Source organism: Podarcis erhardii, assembly GCF_964252035.2.
Source record: "Podarcis erhardii genome assembly, chromosome: 3".
NCBI lineage: Eukaryota > Metazoa > Chordata > Lepidosauria > Squamata > Lacertidae > Podarcis > Podarcis erhardii.
In genome coordinates this window covers 61,793,356-61,817,621 of record NC_138507.1, presented here as the reverse complement: position 1 = coordinate 61,817,621, position 24,266 = coordinate 61,793,356, and the positions used below count along the sequence as shown (strand labels likewise).

The window sequence follows — 24,266 nt, the reverse complement described above, 5'->3', positions numbered from 1 at the left end:
GTTTCTTGCTGCCAGGTAACATACACAGAACATTAATGACTGAAGATCTGCAGTCTGAAGGCACAGACTGAGTAGTGAAGCAAAATAAGGTATCAAATACTACAAACACTATCACGCTTTGGGTATAGCCAGGTGCTCTGTGTAGTTAGGTGACTAGATTCAGTTATACACAGATTGAACCACAAGATGGTGCTGCTGACATTTTAATGAAGGATATGCTGCTGAGCTGTAGCATTATTTCTGTTCTGTAAAGGATGTACTGTATTTATTTATGATGTCACTTTCTGAAGACGGTTGAAATGTTTGTATTATAACATACTCTGATCTTAACAAGTTTTCATTAAAATGATATTGCAGATAATGGCCCTGAAAAAGTGCTGAAAAAATAATATTCTTTAAATGAAAACCTGTCAAGATCAGATTGGATTTCATTTAAAAGCAACATATTTCAGAAGGTGCTCTCACGCATATTTAAAACATAAATGCCTTCTAGAATACTGATGCAATATTTTAAAGCCTTATAATAAAAAGTTTCACAGTCAGGAGGCATATGCAGTATGATCACTGTACATTTCATAAAGAAAATGGAAAGTATAAGGGAGACCTTTTGCAGAGCAATCCTAACCCCTGGTGAAGGCTGGTTTAGGATGAGGCAGAAGGGAGGACCTCTGCTGGCTGGCTATGGCCTTCTTGTCCTGGAGGCAGAAAGCTCTGTGGGTATAGTTGCAATAATAGCAACATTTCCACCAGTGGTAGGACCTGATATGGGATGCTCTGGGCTGTATTGGGATAATCTTGGATACATTGGATTCAAAGCCCTTTCCTTCCTTCCTTCCTTCCTTCCTTCCTTCCTTCCTTCCTTCCTTCCTTGACTGGGTGACTACCCAGATCAGGTCTGTTAAATAATTAATATCCCTCCTGCTAATTTAAATGAGGGGGCAATTCAGTAAGCAAACAAACAAACAGCAGCAAGAGAGAAAGAGAGAAACCATCTCCCCACTCTGTCTGGAGTGAGTTAATAGGTAGGTCTGGAGCAAGAAGTGGACAAATGGGCATGCCCCTCCTGCCCTCCATTTCACTTAGGGAAGTTGGCTGAATTTTCAGTTGAATCTTACTTCAGCACTGGTGATAGGACAGCATCATCCATTGCACCTGAGGACAGCTAGCTTGGCACATGCACACACACACACACACACACACACACACACACACACGGCCAGCCATGTGGTACAAACAGCTCTGTCTTCCAGCACCACACAGCACCTGAATCTCCTACCCCCACCTTAATCTGCTACCTGAGGCAGCCTAATGGTAGAGCTGTCCCTGCTGGTCAGTCTATGAAAGGGACAAATCTCCTACCACTTCACTCACCATATACACATTTATGATTGCTCTGTTAATTGCAGCATAGGGAACAAAATGTGTGCACAGATCTTCCTCTTTTGATTGAGCTATTTATTTTATTTCTAAAAATATCCAGAAGGTATACAGTAAACCATAAATGCACAATAAAACCAATGGTCTAAACCACTGAAAGCAACATTAAAGACTATAAAAAGTACAACACAGCATCACACTGTACAAAAGCAGAGTCCAGCTTTAACGGCCAGAGAGAGCCTGAAGAGAAGAGGCATGCCTTCAAAAGATGTCTGAAGGAAATAGCTGGTGATATTTGCTATATAGCAACATTCCATAGAACAAGGGAAGTGGCAGGAAATATCATTTAATGGCCCACCATTCTAAAAGCTCATATGCCTAGTGGGCTTGGAAATTTATTTTTTAGAGTTCAGGGATCTTGGTTTATGGTAAATGACAAAGGCATGTTATAAACTCTGAAGCAGTTCCTCCAGAGAGAGAGCACAAGTGAGTGTGCATACAAAGGAAGTGTTTCATCTGTTTTCAAGGTGGAAAAGGATTTGGCATGTCAAAGATAATTAAACATTATCCCTCAATTTATCTCAATTAAGTAGGCAGTATGTAGCCACCAGACAACATGCTTCTCTTTTCTACTTTGGAAAAAAAAGGCAAGTACCAAACATGTCCAAACCTGTTTTTGGGTTTAAATTGGCCATCCTTCTCTAACAACATGACAAAAACTACTACCAGACCACTAGAGTAGGAGAAAAACATTATGAATGCCTAAGCTCTAGAGAATTAAAAGAAACAATCTCCTAGAGTAAGCGAGATGAGAGAGAAAGAGAGAGAAGTACGGTAAACACACAATTGCACTGCATATTTGGATAATGAGGAATTAACTGCTTAGTAGGCAATACCACTTAAGAAGTAGAAATGGGAGGTTTTAGTTTGTTGGTAATATCAGTGTTGGCGCCATGATGAGGAAATATTAATGTTTATGTTTGGTGTATTAACTTTTCTTTGAAGTAGGCCCATATTTCTGAATAAAGTGCTTTATATATGGTTTTTACTTCCAAGTGCAAACCTGTTCATTCCATTGTTCCTAAGTTAGCGATGGCAATTTATACCCAGAGTACTCATTTAATGGCATATAATTAACTTTCCCCCAAAGTTAAGGAAGGACTCAGCTATTTTGACTCCTGCATATTTAAGTGTGTGGTAGATTATTTCATTCATTTTTAATCAGCTGTCCTCTATTTACGGTATTGCACTGACAATTTCCAGAGGGATAGTTATGTTGGTTACAGCAAAAATAGCAGAGAGTCTTGTGCCACACACTCAAGATGGAGCAAATGTATTAAGGCATAAGCTTTCACAGATTAGAATATACTCAATCACATGCTCAAAAACTTATGGCCTAATAACTTTAAGGTGCCATGATACTTTTTCTTTCACCATTGACAGAATCAGTGTTCAAATTTGCTGCCAATTAAAGGTGTTGCTTAAAAAAACCACTATCTCTGATGGCAGCAAAGGAGCAGTAAATCAGGGTCTTTGTCCAAAACATTGGGAGGGCATCAGGTTGGAAAGGCTGCGCTAAAGGAAGTGCTTAGGGTGTGTGCTCACAATGGAATGTGCACAGCGTGGCATAATCTTAGAAGTGCCACCTCCTATAATCGCTGCTGAAGTGGATCTATCTGTCACTGTGATAGCAGGAGGTGATGCCACCTGCAAATGCATTTTATACAGCCATAGTCTCATATGGGAAGTTTGTTGAGGGAGAAACACCCTGATGGGCACATTTCTGAATCATGGCTATTCTGTGGTGAATGTAGATGCCCTAAGGAGTTCTAAATGTTCCTGTTTAGCAGTTTATTGGGGACTGGCAGGGACTTCCGTTGTTAAAAGAGAATTTGTGGTTCAGGAGGGGGAAGATGTTGTTGAAGGTGAAATGGTGTGAATAGATTGTCCTGTACTCGTGTATTTATATTTGCATTTCCCCCTGCCTTTCTGTGACAAGGACACCGAAGGTGGTCTACAGTGCAAAATTATACATCATAGAGCAAGTTAAACTACAGGGTGTGCATGCAAAGCAGAAACATGAAAAGTTGAGTGACTTTGAGAATGTCATGTGGCAGGTTAATATGAGACAAGACATTTAGAGAATGTATCCCTGAATACAGGCCTGAATTCCTCAGTGGTGTATTCTGTCCCCAAGTGTTCATCCATCTACTTTTGAAGCCAGGGAAGCATAATTGTGCATCCCAATTGTTCCTTTCATATTTGAAGCATTCAGGAAAGGCAAAGACCTCAAGGCTCAATGCTGATATCTTTATCATCTGCCATCATTTGCAATTGAACAGTTCAGTTCCTCGGGCGAATCCTTTGCAAAAATCAGCCATCCCATTTCTGATGGTCTTTCCTTTTCGGAAGCTTCCAGAAAAAATTAATACATTTAATAAAGCACATTCACGACTGGTGGATATAGACAGGGAACTTCACAGTTATGCTTTTACAAGTGAAGTCCCTTGAAAAAATGTCACATTGAGCATGTTGTCCTAAAATGGACAAGTGCATGAGGGGAAATTATGCCTCCTCCCCATAAATTAATCTGTGACAAGCCTCACTAGCAGTTTGAAGTATTCTTGGGAAGAAGACTTATTGGAAGCAAGCCCCCCCACTATCCTACTCATACTGACCCTTCAATATCTTAAAGTTGGGGCTGATAGGAGCTATAGTTGGAAACAACTGGAGGGCACCAGGATGCGGAATAGTGGCTTAAAGGCTCGTGAAAGGTCAATTGTTCCCTGTCGCATCATAGGGCTTTAATGTGTGAGGGGGAAACTGAAGGGGTCTCAAACTGAAGGGAAGGAACCCACAGGCTGCTTGATTCTTTTCATTCTTTCAGTTCCAGCTGAGGTAAAGACTATCTCCAGCATACCCACAACACACTTTTGATTCAAAGCATGTTTCCATGCTGAATGCCCCCTTGGAAAGCATTAAATAAAAACATCTCTGGAATGGGCTCTGAAGTATTTTGAAACTCAGATCTTCATATTATTATTATTTAAATCACAATAAAGCCAGCTGGCATGAACTGTTAGATGTGAATACACGTTCTAAATTATTATTCTCTGAGGGGGAGAGGAGCCTATTTAAGACATGACTGTGCTGCTTACAATAACCAAAAATATCCAGCTCATTTTTTTAATCAAGAATGTCTGTGCACACGTAGTTTTTAAAGTACGGTATGTGTGCATTTTTGTGGATAAAGTTTGAGAAATGAAGTTTCTAGTTCATCTTTAGATTAGAAGATGGGCTGAAAAATGCTGGGAGGCAAACTAATGAAGGATGAGCAACTTGGGCCATGCAGGGATTTACTCAGTTTACATATGGCTCACACTCTTTTCTTAAAATTTTCTGCCTCATTGTACACCTTGTGTCACACGTGAGAGCTGGAATCCTGCCAAGAAGGAAGGAGCTTAAACAAAACTGGAAACATGGTGAGGCAAAACTAGCTCAGTTTGTGCCGTTGTTTACATGTGGATTCTATGAGTGTTTCTCTCTGTGCTCACAAAATCTTCAGAAGTCTCCCATCCCACCTATTTTTAGCTAGTCAAATACTAGCCATTGAGCATGGGGGATGGAATGAGGGCTTGTATCCAGAACCGAGGGCAAAGTTTGGCTTTCCAAGTCTGGCCCAGATTGCTATGCATCTGTTTTGTTCTGAAGAACACAGAAAGGGAACCCAACCCATATATATTTAGCCCAAGGTTATGTCCATCTACATAACCTTGCACTGGGTTTGTTTTCAGAGTTTTCCTAGAGAGTGACAAGGAGGCCAAACACAGAAAATGACAAATACATAGAAGGATGTGTGAAAGATGGACCTTTGACCTCAGTCAAAAGGTGTATTAGAGAAACCATTTTGCTTCATCTAGCAAATTCTCTTTAACATTTGAACAAATTTAAGTGAGCAAGCGTCTCCCATAAAGGTGAGGGTTGTGACACTACCAGTGCTTTGAAATACTATTCCTATTGAAATCAGACAAATGTCTACAATTTTGATATTTCATCTGCTGAAAACATTTCTGGTTTGCCAATCATTTTCAGAGAAATAATTAGATTCAGTGTTGGCCATTTTTTTTCTATATTTCATGATTTGGTAATTTTTTGATGGTTTTATTATACACTGCCATGATATTTTTATGAGCTGACTGTTCAGAATTATTAATTTCAAAATAGAAATGTACTTTTAAAAACTTAGTCTAGAACTGCTTTTAAAAAAAACACAACACATTCACACACCCCAGCCTTCAGCCTCCCCCTGAGTGCAGTGGCGGAGCTTCATGCTCTGGATGGGGGTGGGGTGGAAAGCAGGCGGGGGGGCGCCGCCCATGGGGGCAGGGTGCGCGTCCTGTGGGGATGGGGGGGGCAGCCGCAGTGGCACCCCGGGGATTGCACTGCTGGGGGTGGTGCACTCTCCCTCCTCCGCCAGTGCCTGAGTGCTATAGTTTTGAAAATCCTCTAGGTACACTTTTTGAGATTTGCCTCATAAAGCCTCTTCGAATTAGGTTGAGAAGAAGAAATGTTGCAGGATGTGCTGGCAAATACAGGTTTGTTTCTTGCCTAGTACTAAAATTACTGCAAGTGCCTCAAGCACTGGATATTGAAATGAATGAGTTTTTTTGCCAAGCGGTCATTATGGCCGAGAGAAGTTCATGTACTATGCATACTTTAATTTCCTCACTCTGTTTGTTGTGGGAAATACTAGGGTTGCATTGTCAGGAACTTTGAGCCATTGAACCCTGGATGGCAGTTTCTCAATGTAGTACCTCAGACTCTGGACTCTCATTCTGTTCATTCAGACTTGCCGCTGGATCCTCCTGGACAGGAAGAGTCCCCTATTTCCCTCACAGTTAAGTGGGGAATGTTAAGAGACCCCTATTTCCCTCACAGAGCTTTAATTTGCAGAGTTTCCTGGGAAGAGAGATTGATTGTTAAACTACTCTGGGAACCGTAGCTGCAGTGGCGTAGCGTGGGGGGTGCCAGGGGTGCCGGCCGCACCGGGCGCAACATGGGCGGGGGCGCACTCGCACTAGCAGCTCTCTGCCCCTACTAAAATCCACGGGTTAGGGAGCCCGCGCTTGCTCGGCTTGGCGAGGAGGTCGCGGAAGGGGGAGAGCGAAGCCTTCTGCCGCGGGCAAAAAAGGAGAGGAAGCCGGGCGGGCGGGCTGGCGGGCGGGGGTCTGGCTGCGCCTGCTGCTGCTGTTGCCGCTGCTGCCGGGCTTTGACAGCTTGGCGAAGCGGAGGGAGAGGAGCTTTATGGTAATTGCAGCTCTCTCTCCACTGGCCGCCTGGGTAGTGAGCCGAGCCGAGCAGGGAGTCTGGCGAGGGGGCGGAAAGAGACTTTCCCCCCTTTTTTCCACCTCACCTGGTCAAAAAGGAGAGCGGAGTCTCCTCAGGGCGCCCTCAGGCAGGGCAGGGCAAGGCAAGCAGAGCGAGGAGGAGAGAGAGGGGAAGGGGGGGGGGGAAGCAGCCAGGAAACGCTGCGGTGTGGAGGGGGAATCAATTAAGGAGAGAAAGCGAAAAGCCTTGGAGAAAGGGAAAAAAGGAAAGAAAAGAGGCAGCTCCGGGAGAGCGCGGGGGAAAGAGAAGCCTCGCTGCTGCTGCTTGGGAGAGTAAATTACTGTACTTGCCTTGCCCCGGGTTAGGGGGCGCAAATTACTTGCCTTGCCCCGGGTTAGGGGGCGCAAATTACTTGCCTTGCCCCGGGTGCTGATAACCCACGCTACGCCGCTGCGTAGCTGTGTGAGGATAATAACGCTTAACAACTCTCAGTACCCTTAACAAACTACAGTTCCCAGGATTCTTTGGGGGAAGCCATGACAGTTTAAAGTGGTATGCTACTGCGTTAAATCTATAGCACAAATGGGACTATGTGCAGTTTTTTGTGGAAGTGTAAAGGATTTTATGTTCAGTCAAGCATTTGGTTTGCCTTCTGTTTTCCCCCTTTTTTAATTTCCTTGCTGTGTGTGTGTGTTTGTTTGTTTGTTTGTGTGTGTGTGTTTGTGTGTGTGTGTTTAAAAAAACTTGCTCTGTGCTGTTTCTTTTTTATGCATTGTTACAATTTTAGCGTATATTTTGTGATCTGTTTCTCTATACATTTTAAGCTGCCATGAGCGGAAAGGCATAGTAAAAGGAAGTAAACCAACAAACAAAGTTGTTCGTGAAATGGAATGTACAGGCAGACTTATGTACTATAAACAGCAAAGAGCATTGTCATGTTACACTTTGACTGCCGGAAAACTTTGATAAATACTTTGTCCTGTCCTCTTAAGTTGTTGTTACAAATAACCTTTGTGCTGCAACGAGTTAATGTTTGCCAAAGGGAACACCAGTTATTCATGCAAGGTGCATTGCCTCAGGTTTTTTTTTTTTAAAACCATCTTCTTATTTAATTGCACAAGAAAACACTTGTGTACCGCCTTGAGATTTTTGCCCTTTACGGAATATGCACCTACCTTCTTCGTGGAGCATGTTTTCCAATTGCAAGAACGGGAGCATTGCTGGAGAATTCAAAAGAGAGAGCCTGCTTTGGTAAAACTTGCAGACTCTGAGCTAAGGGAGGAACTGGCAAAAAATACTACCTACCTGCCTGCAGGCTAGTCGGCTTTCCTTCCTCAGAACTTGCCTGCTTGTGCAAGCAGGAGCTCCATCCTTCCTCCACCCAGTCTCCGAGGGAAGAAGGAGCAGCCCAGCCTGCTAGGTGGTTTCGGCCTTTTGTGCGCTGGCTTCCTCTGCCTCAGCAGCAAGCAAGTGCACAGAGGGAACATTCCGGCAGGCTGCTTTCCTGCAGCTGAGGAGACGACATTCACGGACCTCCTTTTGATTAGGATATGTCACTGTTGTCAGGGCAACTGTTAACGGTGGCGTATCATATTTTCTCCTCTTGGGCTGCCTGCTGAATATTTCAGTGTGCAGTAGCTGGAAAGAAGAAGATACAGGGAGGGGGGGAAAGGTGCTGCATCAGGAAGGACAGAAGACGTGGGATCTGACTGAACAGGTTTAAAGGCGTCAAGAGGAGGAGGAGGAGGAGGTTTCCAAACCGATGGGCCTTTAATTAAGGCCTTTTATTTTATTTTGTCAAGGTGGAGGAAACTGCAGGCCCTCGTCTGCCAAGTGGATGTTGGTGTTCGTCAGCTGTTTGTGCACTGCTTATACCCGTACGGGATCTGTTACAAATGAACGAGCTGCTTTGCAGCTAGCTAGCTGCTAAGTGGAGTCTGGGACTGATATATTGTAGTAAGGAAGAAGATAGCAACATGCCTGGTTCGGCAACCGCTATCCGGCAAGAGAGGCTAAAGAAGGCAGGCGTGAGGCCAAATACACCTGTTCTGTTCACCATTAATGAGGAAGATGAGCAGCAAAAGAATGGCAAGTCCAAGAGACTGAAAGGTATGCAATACTTAATACAGGGAGCGAGGGCTCTCTGTAGGATATTCAGCTCAGCAAATAGTATATTTTGTTAGCTGTGTTGCTTATTCTTCCTAATGGGTAGGATTTGTCTGTTTTGTATCTCTGACTTTTTTGCATGCTGAATGTGTTTGTTTCTAGTGAAATATTATTGCTAGATTTCTGGATTTTAACTTTTCTGGGCTGTAAACCTGTGCCTTCTGCTTCTTGTTGTGATATGTTTATCACATAAAATAAAATGCTATATCTTTTTAGTCACACAGTCAGTTAACAGTGAAGCTCTGATAATGTAAAGAGGCATTTGTGTTTCTATTTAGGGAATAAGTGTTTGTTTTATTCCTTTGGCACGTTCTGATAAAACGAAGTCATTAAAATGGAGAAACCACCGAGGAAACCAGACGACTGAGGAAACTAACGCAATATGAAATTTTCAGCTGGTGTCTGTGCAGATTGTGGTGGCGTTATAGATAGTTGGGTACACATTTTTGCTCAAGTACAGTACTTAAAACATCTAACCCAAAACATCAATACTGTCCAGAAATGCTTTGAAAGGAGGTTTTATAGAGAATTGGTTGGCAAAATCTCAGCTAAACATCTGTAGTCATCATAATAGCTTCCTGTCCCCCAGGATTTTTGAGGTTCTGATTATCTGCCATTCAGTCTCAACCTTTGACCTGGGACTTGGGGTGACTGCACTTCTTACTGCTTTTTCACCTTTGCATTCTCAGCTGTGAGAATTGAAACTGTTACATTAGAATTCCTTCCTAACAGTACTGTGAAATCATGAAAAACAGCTGTCAGGTTTTTGGTAGTATTTATTAAGTAGGAGGACTTCACACAGTTCAGTTGTGTTGTTGACATAGTGATCATTTATTTTCCCTGTTCATTCAGCCAGATAACCCATGGGAGGGTTTGACAGGCTAATATTTACAGATTTAAACAGCATTCATGTTTACCTTGTGCTAGTTTGTTTGAAAATGACAGTTACATTCATGTGCTCAGCTGAATAGTTAACTCCCAGGAGGCTGGGTACTTCAAAATATGCACTTCAAAGTTTTTTAATGCTTGCTTCGAAATGGAGGGAAATTATTCAACAGTGAGCTATTGAATATTCGCTGTTCTAGTTAATCCCTACCCCAAGTCCCAAACTACTTACGTTGGGAAAGCCACAGCTACTTTAGCTTCTTGTTTATCTATTTTAATGTACGTATGTCATAATCCCAGTAGAAATTATATTCTATGCAATTACTGGGGGAAATTAACTTGGAGCAAATGGGCTTGTTAGAAATTGAGCCCTTCCAAACTTGTTTACCTTAGCACTTCAGTTTCCAGGACACAGATTCTTGTTTGGAGATTTGCTTTCATGTTGAAGTGTCCATTCGGGTGCTCTCTTCAAAGTGAGTTTTGCATGATATTAAGGAGGGTTAACTTGGTGCCCCTACACCATGGGTAGGCAAACTGAGGCCTGGGGGCCGGATCTGGCCCAATCACCTTCTAAATCCGGCCCGTGGATGGTCCAGGAATCAGCATGTTTTTACATGAGTAGAATGTGTCCTTTAATTTAAAATGCATCTCTGGGTTATTTGTGGGGCCTGCCTGGTGTTTTTACATAAGTACAATGTGTGTTTTTATTTAAAATGCATCTCTGGGTTATTTGTGGGGCATAGGAATCCCCCCCCCCAAAAAATAGTCTGGCCTTCCACCAGGTCTGAGGGACAGTGGACCCCTGCTGAAAAAGTTTGCTGACCCCTGCCCTACACTGTTGCTGCTGCTTATGTGTGCCAACAGATGAGGGCAATAATGTGTAAAGCTTCAAAGTACCATTTCCCCCAGCTTGCTGCAGTGAAAATCTCACCTGTTTGTTATTTTAAAGTACTTTGAAGACTCACTATAAGTGCACCATCAAGGCTGAGATTCATAACATGTTTACTTGGGGAAATTTTCCATTGATACAGGAGTACTGACTTCCATGTAAATGGTATTAATATCTGGGGGTTTGGTTGCAATTTGTTTAGAAGAGATTTATAAATTGGGTGGTTTACATATGAAAGAAATAAGTATGTTTCTGTGTAAGACAAATATAATAAGATCACTAGGACTTATGAATTTGGTTCAGTGAAATCCTTAACAATATCATGTGATATTGCAAGAGAGAGTGACAGATCTGTTGGCCCTTATATCAGCCTATATGAAAGTGGATTCATTACGTTGAAATCCTGATTTATTGGCCATTTATTGTATATTACAGTTTGTTTATGAATGTATTCTCCATATTCCAGTATTTGCAGTTAAGTCCACCTACCTATTACCAAAACAATTTGCTATTTCTTCTGAATAAAAAAAAGAAGATGCTTGTTCAATTTCAGCTGGTGATGCTTGCAAGACCAGTGACCCTTTATCCTGATCTTTCTGATATCTCCTGTCAAAAACCCTGGAGAGCTGCTGTCAATATGTATAAGGCAACTTTCTAGGCTTCTTGCAAGCTATTTAGTGTCCCTTCCTCTCCTTGTTCAGTAACTCTGTGCATTGAGCCTATATTAATGGCTTTTCATTGTATGCTGTCCTTGTAAATCACTTCAGGACTCTAATCTTCTCTAGGTGCTCCAGTACCTTTTGTTACTTGTATTTCTTCTAGCTGTGGTTGTCTAACTGTGTGATGGGCAAACGGAATTTTTGAATTGATAATGGCCATTATATACTTTCAGAGATGCACTTTGGACTCCCAGTGCACCAGAGGCCTGCCGTTTCTTTTGTACACAACTGCTGATTCTTGGGTTCAGTGCACATTGATTCAGACAGAGTTGACAGAAGGAAAAGCAACCTGGTTTGGAAAAACAAAACAAAACACAAAACCCCAGTAATGCAAATCAGTCCTTGAATTTCTGGTGTCATTTCTTCCCCTCCTGTGCAAAGCTTCTTGAAGTAGTGCTAAAACAAATGGCCTTTAGCAGTTCAGTAGCACACATGTGGAGCATCTTGGGTAACAACTTAAGTAAGCTAATCATAAGCTTGTTTTAGCTGGGAGACTTCTAAGCGACGGAGTCAAATTCCTCATCTAGATGGATCTATCTCTTGATTTAGAAAAGTATGACTCAACAGAATGTAAAGAATAGCCATTATTTTAGATACCATTGTTTGTGGCTTATGGTTTATATTTTTGATCTGTCCATTGAACAGGGGAAAGTAGTTGCTTTTTTTTTTTACTTTAAAAGATATGACTGTTGAGCTAAGTGACTTAGCCTACAATACTAACCCCACTTGCCTGGGAGTAAGCCCTACTGACTTACTTCTGAGTAGATACAGTCAGGCTTGCACTGTTTCTTTGAAGCCTTTGAAGCAAAACGTTAACTACAGTATTCCTTTAAAGACAGACTCTTCTTTTCTGTATTGCTACCTGTTCATCAGGTGGAATGTTAATATTTGTTTAACAATAACCAGCCAAATATATCTATTTGGAAAAGAATATTTCAATGCATTGAACATTTTGGTAAGCCATACGTATATTATATATAACAACAACTTCTCCTATGTCTTAAAAGTGATGTCTCTATATTTAGTACTCATTTCAGGTACTGACATTTGTGATAACAAGTTTGTGGTTGGCTTTTGTAATTAAGCATCTAAATTTCTTGTAATTTTGATTTTTTTTTTTTTAGTAAACAAATAAATTGAAACCTAAATGTTTAAAGAGGAAATGAGGCAGAGAGAATCTTCAGTCAGCTGATAACAAGGGCAGTCAAATGTGTTCTGGGCCTGTGAACAATAATATCAATTCTCTCTTTCTCTCTGACACTTTGAAAACAAATGAAGAAAAGGCCCCTTTTTTCTTAACTTTGGTGCATGGCAGGGATGTCTGTGATGATCACAGCAGTTTAACATCTGATTCTTTCATGCTAATGATACTGTGTGACTGCGTTTCCAGCAATGAGCTTTATTTTGTTCATCCAGAAAGATGAGAGAGATTTATTTTAATAGCAGCTGTGTATTTTGTAGTCTTCATTGTTCTGAAGTGTGTTATGTGTGTATGTAAGGGGCATGGGAAGTTGTATCTAATTTTATGAAAGTAGGCAGTGGGCTATTTTATTGTATTTGCTCTAGAAGATGGGACTGAGAAACTTGACTTTTTCAGTCGATAGGACTTACTCATGATCTTAGTAGTCATAAAAAGTGACATGCGGTAGTCAGGGGTGTACCTAGGGGTTTGCTAGGTTGGCTTCCACCAAGGGCCCAGGCCCAGGGGGCACAAAAACCACACCCCTCCACTCTGTCTTAGAGTGACTTATAGCCTGCCCACCTACCTGCTCTCTGGGCTGTGCCTCCACTGTTCTGGGTGGCTGAGTGAGGTGTGTAGGCTCCTCCGTGTGACTTGGCGGAGGAATCTGCTCGCTGGCATGGACCATCACAGCAACCCTATGGGGCCTCCTCCACAGTCAGCCAGTGCTGCAATAGAAGCCAGTTGGGCTTGGAGAGGAGAAATAGGAGGGAGCAGGCAAGAGTAGCAGGAAGAGGAAAAAGGAAGGGAGGAAGGCAGGCAGGCAGACAGGAAGACGGACTGATGGAGGAGGAGCTAGTGGCACAGAGTGGAGAAGACCTGACCCCAGTGGCAGTGGAGGAAGTCATTGATGGAGCACGAAAGGTGATGAAAAGCAAACTTTTGAGTTTCTGGTTCATTGTTACACCCAGCTTCAGAGGCACCAATACAATTCCTTTCCAAGGGAGCAAGGGACGAGGGGTGCTGATACATCCCCTTATTAAGGGTTAAAGGGAGCCTAGGTAGGCCTCTGGTGGTAGTTGTGGATATTGAAATCCAGAGAAGGTACACAGGGCAAAAAAAACTGGAAATGCAAGCCTTTTCTTTCACAGCTGAGCCAGTGGTTGTCTGTCTGAAACTTGGCTCTTAAATCTGAAAAGACAGGCTGGTTCCCATGCTGGCTTATTCTTTTACATCTTACCTAGTACTTGTACCAGTTCAGGTATGGGATGTTTTACTTGCCATGATAGATGGCAGAAGCTGAAGCAATCTAGAACTTGGTGAAAACATTGAAGCTGTGCCCATCTATGCTGGCTTATCTTAACCTTTGAAGGAAACTAGATGCCTCACTCTTTACATAAACAATTCTTATTCCTGTCCCAACACACCCACATAAACTGCATTAGCTCACTTACTCATAAAGCTCTTATTGTACCTTTCTATTCTTCAAAAAAAGAAAAAAAAGCCACCCTCCCTTCACAGAATGGAAAAACCCGTCTTTCCAGTGTTGTATTAGTGAACTGAAAAGCTGCTACCAAACCTTGCCTTACCAGGAACAGCAGGGCCGCTCCTAATAGCCATTTTATGACACAGATGGCATTGATATGCTATAGGAGGCTGTGGCCACAGCCCTAAATTAGATAATGAGCAGTGTTTGGTCTCTGCACCTTTCTCTTGTATGTGTAGTAGTGTCTGTGAGGCTCTGCTTTTTGGATGCCTTGTTATTGTCAAGGGTGTACTTTTTGTCTCTTCCTCATTACTGCTTGCACTTGTCTTGATTATCAGTGTACGACCTGCCTTTCCCTGAATTAGCCTGCAGCCGTTCCTTATGGCTGTTGGAATCAAATGTGATGCTCGTATGTATTCCTTGCTCAGTAGCTTCATCTGCTGACAGGAGGTGGGGAACTCATGGTCCTCCATATGTTGTTGGACTCCAGCTTCCATCAGCCCCAGACAGCATGGCCAATGGTCAGGAATTATGAGAGTTACGACGCAGCAACATCTGGATGGCCACAGGTTTCCCACTGTGGTATTCCTACCCATACCCAACAGAGGAGCAGTCAGGGGTCAGTTGCAGTTGGCATTGCATCTTAAAACAAATTCACATTATAAAAGTATACATGCACAAAATATTTTTTTATTAATTCTATTAAATGTGTATCCCACCCTTCAAAGGATCTCAGAATGGTAATAACCAATAATATTATAATAAATTTATTGATTCATAGATATAAAATAAACTTGGTTTTTGGGTGAAGAAGAAAAAACATTTTTAGAAGACTGATGAAAGTGCATTCCTTGCTCGGTCAGCACCTTTTTAAAAAAAATTTCTAGTTCTGGACTGAAAAAAAACCCTGTTTCTATGGGATTTGGTTTGAACTAGGAAAAGCCTATTGGGTGGTGCCCATAATATCACACCTTCAAAAACTCATACACAAACGTCTATTTTGCAACTGATTTTAATACATTTATAAATATGAAAATTTGTATTCACTCATTTCAAAATGAGGAGATTATCACTGCTCAGTGGTTAGAGCAGGCTTCCTCAACCTCGGCCCTCCAGATGTTTTTGGCCTACAACTCCCATGATCCCTAGCTAGCAGGACCAGTGGTCAGGGATAATGGGAATTATAGTCTCAAAACAACTGGAGGGCTGAGGTTGAGGAAGCCAGGGTTAGAGCATCTGTTTTGCATACAGTAGGTCCCAGGTTCAATCCCTAGCATCTCCTGCTAGGGCTGGGAAAGTGTCCTTTCTGAAACCCTGGAGAGCTTCTGCTAGTCATTGTAGACAGTACTGTACCTCGATGGATGAACTATCGGATTCCATATATAAGGAAGCTTCCTGCATTCATAAGTTGCCTAATGCACATACAGTGGTGCAAGATCAGGACTGATGTACATTCCTGACATGGGTAGTAACATGCTAATCTGACAAACAGTTCTAGGGAATTGAAGTCATATTGACTGTAAACCAGGCACTAGTAACCTGCATATAGCCAAGGTTTATTTATTGCAATGCAGTAGTTCTGCCTGTGGTGGATTACCAGATCTCTTTCAAGACTGGGTAATGCATTGAACAGAGCACAGAACTACCCGATAACCTTCAAGGTCCCTTGTAGTATGTGCTGCTCATCTCCCGTGGTTTAGAAATGGAGCAAATAGATTATCCTATTCCTTTGACTTGGGTTCATATCCTATAGTACTTTCAGCGTTATGAAAAGGTGACTGACTTTTGAGGTAAAATGCATATGCTATCATGCTGCAAATATATATTTGGGTAAAAAACAAAACAAAAAAACTTTGTGTGTGCAATACAGACTAATTGCCTTTTATTTCTGAAAAAAATACTTGGGTGAGGGAGGCAGAAGGAGAATCCACAATATTTAGATAAGCAGATGTACTCTATCATTGGATTATGTTAGAAGAGGCTACAAAGGGAGTATAAAGCAAATTTGGATAATTGGGAAATAGGGATTCGACTTTATGTACAGATGGATACTGATAGACCATAAGGAAAACAATAAAGGCTGATTCAGCTGTTCAGTCCTTAATACAATACAATTTTGGGATGTCCCACAAAAGGAATCAAACCTTTGAATCAGCCCTCCCACTTGCATTTATCTCCAACAAAATCTGTGGACTTCCCCCCCTCCCAATATTCCTTTTGTTTGCAGACGTAAAGGTTTGCAAGAATGTGGAATATGCCAGCTCTCTCTGCCTAGGTTCAGGCATATGTGATAGGCAAGCACACAGACACACAAATACCAGATGGCAGGAGCCATCTGTAAATAAAATAGAGCAACAGTAGCCAGATGCAGAATGATGGTGTTTTGGCCAAGTTGATTGTGAGCCACACTCTGCTTATTGTATAGTAGAAGTTTTTAAGGTTCTGTGTACTGGGAGCCATTAGCAGGACCGTGTACAGTGGTACCTCGGGTTACAGACGCTTCAGGTTACAGACTCCGCTAACCCAGAAATAGTACCTTGGGTTAAGAACTTTGCTTCAGGATGAGAAATCGCCTGGTGGCGGCGGCGGGAGGCCCCATTAGCTAAAGTGGTACCTCAGGTTAAGAACAGTTTCAGGTTAAGAACGGACCTCCAGAACGAATTAAGTTCTTAACCTGAGGTACCACTGTATTCCCACCCACTGCTTCTCTGGCCCCCGCTCCCCTACTTTTGTCTTAGAACAACACTGAAATGCATTGTTGCTTTTTGTAGCAGGACATCTTGTAGTTGAAACATAAAATGAAACTGAGCACTCCCAGGGAGACCAGGAGACCATTTTTATGAGACATGAGGCAAACCCTAATACAGGGGTGTGGAACCTGTGGCCTTTCAGATGCAGTTAGACCACAACTCCCCTTATCTCTAACCACTGCTTATGGTGAGGGTTGAAGTCCAAAAGCAACGTTCGAACGGTGGAATTTTCTTGGTGTTGCATCACACATGGCCCAGACACGAAGAATATCTATGCTTGGGACATGGGAGACGTTTTGTTTCTGCAGCTCCTCCCCCGACCTATATTGCCTGTCAGAGGGGCAGGCACCTGTGTGCATTGGTCTCAGTAATGTTGCTGCTGACGTGTGTAGGGCCTGACACACATGACAGGTTATAGGCATAGTAGAGGACAGCGAAAAAGGCTGCAGTTCACTTCTGTGCCTCACTACATGCATGTCCTTCACGTATCTAGGTGTGAAAGCAATATAAGTTCTTTTAAAAATGCAAATAGTGGCTGCAGGGGACCCAAGCAGTAGCAAGATTGCCCTGGTCCTGCTAAAGTCACATTGCTGAAGCTGCTATTTGCACAAGGAGGCAGTTTTCATTATGGCCACCACTGGGTGGAGGAAAGAGGGTTAAACTCCCCCTCTCCATCCCCTGTGACCCTGCCGCTGCTCCATTCCTCCTGCAGCTGCTATTAGTGGGTTGTGGTTTTTAAAAAATATATAATTGCATCAAAGCCAAATCTAGGGGAGCGCGACCGGTGTGGTTGCACTGGGTGCAGAGCTTCTGGGGTGCTGCAGCAGGCACCACAACTATGACATCCGGTGGAAGGCAAGATTTTGGCGTACACAGGGCAGCACTGAAATTTGAGGTGCCAAGGTCTGCCACTGATTTCATTCACACAATGTGTCTAGTTTGGCCCCTAAAAACTCTTCCTGAAACCTGCCTCTGGCAGATACTTTCCCCTGATGCTTCAGTTTCCAAAGTGTCCTTGGGATGCTTGATTGTGCCCTGGTGTTTCTAGTTTCACTGGGCAGCAATGATCCTAGAGAGAATTTCCATCCATCCCGTCCCCACACCCTTCTGGTTGGTTGCCTTGTGCTGCTCTTTTACTGGCAGGAGGAAGTGGATGTGAAATCCTCATCAACTCTGAGCAGCATGTGCACCTACCACTTCCATGGATACATCCTGAGCTGGCCTTGCTAGAGGAGGGGTGAAATGTAGACGTCTGATTTCATTACCTCTCTAATTGCCCATCACTGTTGTGTCACTGTTGCAGTGCTGATTGAACGCTTCTGATGGACCTTGAATTCAGCTTTTTGTTTCCAAACTCCTTTATGATTTAAGGCATCTCAAGGATGAGATGACTCCACTGACCCTGCAGTCCAATTCAAAGCTTTTATCACAATGATGATTCCAGTAACAAGACAGAAACTGACTGGGAACATTAAGAAACTAATCTTAGGTTTGCCATTTGTCCAGAAAATTCCAGACATGCCAGGAAATTGGATGCCTAAAATGGCGTCTTAGGGGAATTTTAGAATTTTAAGAGATGTCCAGAATTTCCCGTATGTATGGCAACCCGGTTCTTTTTTCAGTTTTCTGTTTTTTTCTTCCCCAACTGAGCAGCGGAAAGTATGTCCCCCTCCCCTTACATGGGAGACCCAAAGAACATTTTAATTGAGCATATTGTTATACCAGAGTCATTAATGAAAACTCTCTTGTCCTTCATAAGAGGAAAAAAATAACCTGTAGCTCTAAGATATTGCTTGTCTGATATAATCAGTGACTTGGAGTGCACTTTATGTTATCTGCTTGATTTTTTTGCCCTAGTTAGTTTTGCAAGATGATTGCAGCTATTGACAAGAAACGAATCTAACTCTTTCATTCTTGGCAGATGTTCATATATGACCTAATATGGTATGTTGAGCCAGACAGATTCTTATTTATGATGCGAAATGGATTACTTTTTGTGAGATACGTTGCAAATGTTTGTAATGCTAACCTTTTTATATTTTTCTCATTAGAGTTGCAGGAAGCTAGTGCTGTAGGACTTGCTTGCTTAAAGATTAATGTGATCTTCGACATGACTCATCTTATGTTATTTCCTGAGGCTTTCTGGCTGTTGAAGACTGCTTACCATGCCTTTTCTACTTAATAAGTATTGCACTTCACTCTCATAGGAGGGTTGGGTTCACAAGGTTGGATCACTTGGGAACTTCACTAGATAGTCAAACAAAATATTGCTTTTAAAAAATAATATACAAATGGTTATGGTTGGTTTGAACCAAATTGAACTGATTTTGGAGGTCTATTCCTCTGAGTGTTAGCCAGGTGAAAAGGCAGTGGATTACCTCAGCTGCAGTTAGCACCATGATGCAACCCTTGGCTCTCCATTGTTGTTGTAAGTTTATTTAAGATATGTAAGTTTGAACAGTGGTTTCCCCTTCTGACAGTAGTAGATGTGATTTGCAAAAACTGCACACAGGCATTGATTTGCACGCTGTTCCCTTTATGAGTATTCACTGAGTTGCAGACTGCATCTGAGGTGAAGCCTAAGGTTGTAATAAATGAATTATCTAAGGGTGCTTCCTTGGTGTCATGAAAGGGCAGTGATTAGTTAGTTAGTTAGTTAGTTAGTTAGTTAGTTAGTTAGTTAGTGTTTCCCCATTACTATATATTTTACAGTTGGTGAGGGGGAAGAGGTGCTTGTGAAATCTTCTGCCTCAGTTGCCAAAATAACTTGGCTATATACTTGGATACTATATATTGTGACTTGGTTGGGAAGGGAGCACTGTTTGCTGCTAGGAACCACTTGCCTGGTGGGGCAAAGCTACAGCAAAAGCCTCCCAGAACCATTGTCACCGCTGTGTACTAGGATGGTGTCTGCTCATTCCCAGCTGCACCACTGCCTTTTCCTTCCACCTTACAGTAGGTAGCAGTGACACAGCTGCCAGGAGGCTATTGTTGCGGCTCTGCCCTGCTGAGCAAATGGCCTTTGTTTGCTGCTCCTCCTCCTTAGGCATCAGAATGTCTTGGGCCAACCCTGCCAGGTGCATAACAAGCAATTACATTTACATGAGATCTCATTTTTTCTAACCAGTCATTTATCTGAGTTCTTAATTATGACATGTTTGCGGTTATAGATAAAGTAATATGTAGTTTATGACACTCCTCAAATGGCAATGAATGCCTGGCATGATGTGGAATTATTCTTTTTGTTTAGCCCTGATAAGCACAAGTGCGTACAAACATTAAAATGCTTAATACTATTGCTTGTGTCTCTTTGTGTGTCTCAGACATATTCAATTTCATTTCCCTTTAGGTAGGTAAGAGGCAAGTCGCAGAGGGCTACCAAGGATAATACGTTTTCACATTTTACAGTGGTGCCTCGCAAGACGAAATTAATCCGTTCCGCGATTCTCTTTGTCTAGCGGTTTTTTCGTCTTGCGAAGCAAGCCCATTGACGGCTTAGTGGATTAGCGCTATTAGCGGTCTAGCAGCTTTTAGCGATCAGCTGAGAGGCGGCTTATCAGCGGAACAGCTGATAAGCGGCTTAGCGGCTTAGGAAAGGGGGGGTAAAGCGGAAAAAACCCGCGGGAACTCGCAAGATTTTTTCGTCTTGCGAAGCAACCCCATAGAGAAATTCGTTTAGCGAAGCGCCTCCAAAACAGAAAACCCTTTCGTCTAGCGGGTTTTCCGTCTTGCGAGGCGTTCGTCTTGCGGGGCACCACTGTATATCCAACCTTCTTTTAGACATTTGATAGTGAGCAAAAGTTGATAGTGAGCAAAAGTTATTTTGAAGCCACTCTTATTTCTTTAGTTTGTTCACTGAAAAATATGTGCACACTAGAGCCATGCTTCTTAACCTTTTAACCTTTTTAAACTGCTTTAAGAATCTCCTGGAGCCTATGCACACACCCCTGCAGAAAAAGACACATAAACACGTAAAAATTTTACATACAATTTATTTTACTGCATGGGGAAAAAATCATTTTTTGTTCACGTATCCCCTGAAGTCTACCATGGACCCCAGTTTAAGAACCCCTCCTGCACTAGAGCAAAAATATTCCACTAGCCCTTTTGTAAGAATAATTTTTTATTAACCGACCAATCACATCAAATCCAACCAAATTACATAAATTCCAAATTACACAGCCGAATTTTAAATTTTTGTTGGGGGTACCCATATTTCAAGTTCCGAAGGGGATCCAATCAACTTCTTGCTTCTTGCTGCTGTTTTAATGTCCACAAATCTAACCATATGATGTTCACAGTACTATCCAGTCCTTTCTTCTTGTTTTTCCACATCTCTTGTTGTTATTTTCATATATTTTTCCTTTCTCTTTGTGACCTCTGATAGTCTCCACAAGCTGGTTAAAACAGTTTGTAATCCTGCGTGGATTTTTTTTTTTTTATATCCAGTAGCCATATCCAGACTTTTTCCATATAACATCACTTCCATACATCAAAACAGTCTTAGCGTCATTAATCTTCACCAATCTGCCTCCTTTCTCAAACCTCTGAGGAGATTCACCAGGAATGCAGTCTGAAAACAAGTCCATTCCTCCTCCCGGCTATAAATCCTTTGGCAAGATGGCAACTCTGAATTAATTGCTGCGCCATTCCAAAAGCTCTTATTGCTTCTCGATCTCCATAAAGCATACTTCTGGTTAAAGCTTATCTCCACACAGACCTTAATCATCCTGCTTGGGTCAGTTAAACCGACGGTTCTAATGAGGAGGGGTTCTTGGTAAATCACATAGAAAGAAAGTAAAAAAGGTCCCCCCCCCCATTCAGTCCCATTGCCGACATACCCAGCCTTTGGTGTATCTACATCGTAAAATATTCCTGTTGCTCCAACCCGTCGTCTTCTTTCCCAGAGGTCCCTTAAATTAGCAGACTTCACTCCCCTTCTTCACTTGAAATATGTGCATTTGCTTCTTTTGTAATTAATTATTCCAAATTGCTGCAGCTAGTGCGCAATTAGAGACAGCGTCCAGGAGAGCCGAGGTCCACACGGGGGCATTGTGCCTAGTGCCCTCACCCCCTTCTTTCGAATTTGGGGGTGATTTATGGGCACAGCAGGCAAGGGCAGTATTCCCCATTCCCTTGGGGCAACAAGGGAGGCTGCCTACTCCCATAACAGCCTCTTAATTACCCCGTGTGGGTCGGAGAGATGGTATTGTCAGCCATCTTCCAATGTGCCCCTAGTGGCCCCCCCCACTAGCCCTTTTGTAAGCAAGGCAGACCATCATAATCCTTAGCAGAAAATGAAGCAGAGCATACAGAGGTCATGCACATCAGGGGAAAGCATTGGGAACTGATTTCTAATACAGTGGTGACTCGCAAGACAAAATTAATCCGTTCCGCGAGTCTCTTCGTCTAGCGGTTTTTTCGTCTTGCGAAGCAAGCCCATTGACGGCTTAGCGGATTAGCGCTATTAGCGGCTTTTAGTGGCTTTTAGCGGCTTATCGGCTTAGCGGATAAGCAGATAAGCGGCTTAGCGGCTTAGAAAAAGGGGGGAAGGAAAAAAAACTTGCAGGAACTCACAAGACATTTGCGAAGCAAGCCCATAGGAAATTCGTTTTGCGAAGCACCTCCAAAACGGAAAACCCTTTCGTCTAGCGGGTTTTCCGTCTTGCGAGGCATTCGTCTTGCGGGGCACCACTGTATTGCAATTTCACAATTCTTCAGGAACCTAAATTGTAGTATTGAAGCTAAAGCCATTACTTTCATTCTCTTTGCATCCGTTTGTCCATACAGTAGTACCTCGGGTTAAGTACTTAATTCATTCTGGAGGTCTGTTCTTAACCTGAAGCTGTTCTTAACCTGAAGCACCACTTTAGCTAATGGGGCCTCCCGCTGCCGCTCCACTGCCGGAGCACGATTTTTGTTCTCATCCGGAAGCAAAGTCAGTAAAAAGGGTAAGTTAAGAACCATGGAAGTGTTGGGAGAGCTGTGTGGAGGCTACATTAGGAAGAGTGAAATATGAACTCTCAGATTTGTAGGGGCTGCTGCTTGAACACAATGGAAGTTTGTCTTTATGCAGGAGGTCTTTTCTTCAGTAAGAGGATGGCCATGTGGCCTACTTCACAGAGCATAGTCCTCTATTTGAAGAGCCCTTGATCCAAATCCCATTTAAAGATAAGGAGCCATAAAAAAGCATTATGTTTATCACTGACGGTTAGCTCATTGAACAACAGACTGAGCAGGCAGTCTCCTAGTTTCAGTCTTCTCCCACTATGGTGTGATGTATTGCGTTTCTGTTTAAATTACAGTAATTATTTCCAAATTTGCGTCTATATCTCTGTATTAGCATATTCAAATTTTGTACAAATCGGTTTGCTCTTTTGTCCTTTTTCCTTGCAATGCTTTTGTTCTTTTTGTGATACATAAATAGGCACCTTCGAGAGAATGCTGCTTGCCAAATTTCCCTAGCCCATGATTCAACTTCCCTACAAGACTTCCCTACAAGAAAACATGAGAGATGGCTGGTTTGAGGCTTAACTCTGTGGGTCCTTTAGTTTAGGCCTCCATGGGCTGCAGGCAGTTGCCTGGCAAGATGCCTGTGTGCTGGCATCAGTCACTCTTTGAAAAAAACTTCTACCTTTGCTTTTGTCACTGCCAGAAAGAGCTACCACAGATAGAAGAGTTAGGTTAGAAGGAAGCTTAGCTATCCTTTCACAATTGGTATTATGTGTGATTGCCAATTTCAGTAAGGAGAATCTGAAGAGGGGTGGGGGTGGGGGACTGAAGTCTGTCCTTCCTGCTCCTGAATATAGGTGAGGGCAGCCCGACAATCCAGGTCAATCTTCTGTTAATCCAGGGAAATACTCCTTGCGTCAGCTAGTTGACCTGGACTGTGATCTCCAGACTGGGCCAGATTCCCACTGTTATTCCAGTAACAGACTGGAAGATCATATCCATGGTAATTAATCACCAGTAATGAAGTAGCGCTTTTGAAGTCTAGACTAGCTCAGTGGCTTTTCTGCAAAGGAGAACTGAGTGTGCCAAATGGAAACCTGTTCTGCTGTTTAGCAGCTGGCAGGGGGCTGCTTTCACTGAACAAACTCAAGGTGTATATTCAACAATCCATTCTGTGCAGGCACTGACTTTAGCTGTGGCTGCATAATTTTGCATTATGAGAATCTTGTTTTTCATTTTTCCAATAAAGTTTTTTCCCAAGCAAGTTTGTAGTGCAATCCTATAGATAATCGTAAAGAACTACCGGTAATTCACCTTTAGTCTAGTTTAGTATAGGATTACAGTCTTATAGTTACAAATGTAAGGCTTGAAAGTACATAGATAAGACTCCTGAATTTCAGAAAAGATTACAGTAGGTGGTCTTCCTAAGGCGTTGGGCTTGATTAGCAAATTTGCTTGATTCATACCAGAATTCTGATTTCATGTGTGCAGAATCTGTTAGTTTGGAAGAGATTCTGCACAGCCCTGTAGCCAC

The 24,266-nt window shown here is 42.5% G+C and overlaps 1 protein-coding gene across 4 annotated transcripts in view; it reads left to right on the top strand.

The window, feature by feature from the left end:
- MAP7 (microtubule associated protein 7) overlaps positions 1-24,266 on the top strand; it is a 97,763-nt gene that overhangs the window by 5,720 nt on the left and 67,777 nt on the right. The window contains exon 1 of one of the 4 annotated variants that reach the window (XM_081855290.1): positions 8,072-8,814. The exons of 2 other annotated variants lie outside the window; for them this stretch is intronic. In XM_081855290.1, coding sequence (XP_081711416.1) covers positions 8,682-8,814 — 133 coding nt within the window. In that variant the 5' untranslated portion in view covers positions 8,072-8,681. Of the gene's footprint in view, positions 1-8,071; positions 8,815-24,266 lie in introns of those variants that run through there. One more of the 4 variants, XM_081855291.1, reaches the window with a different exon arrangement.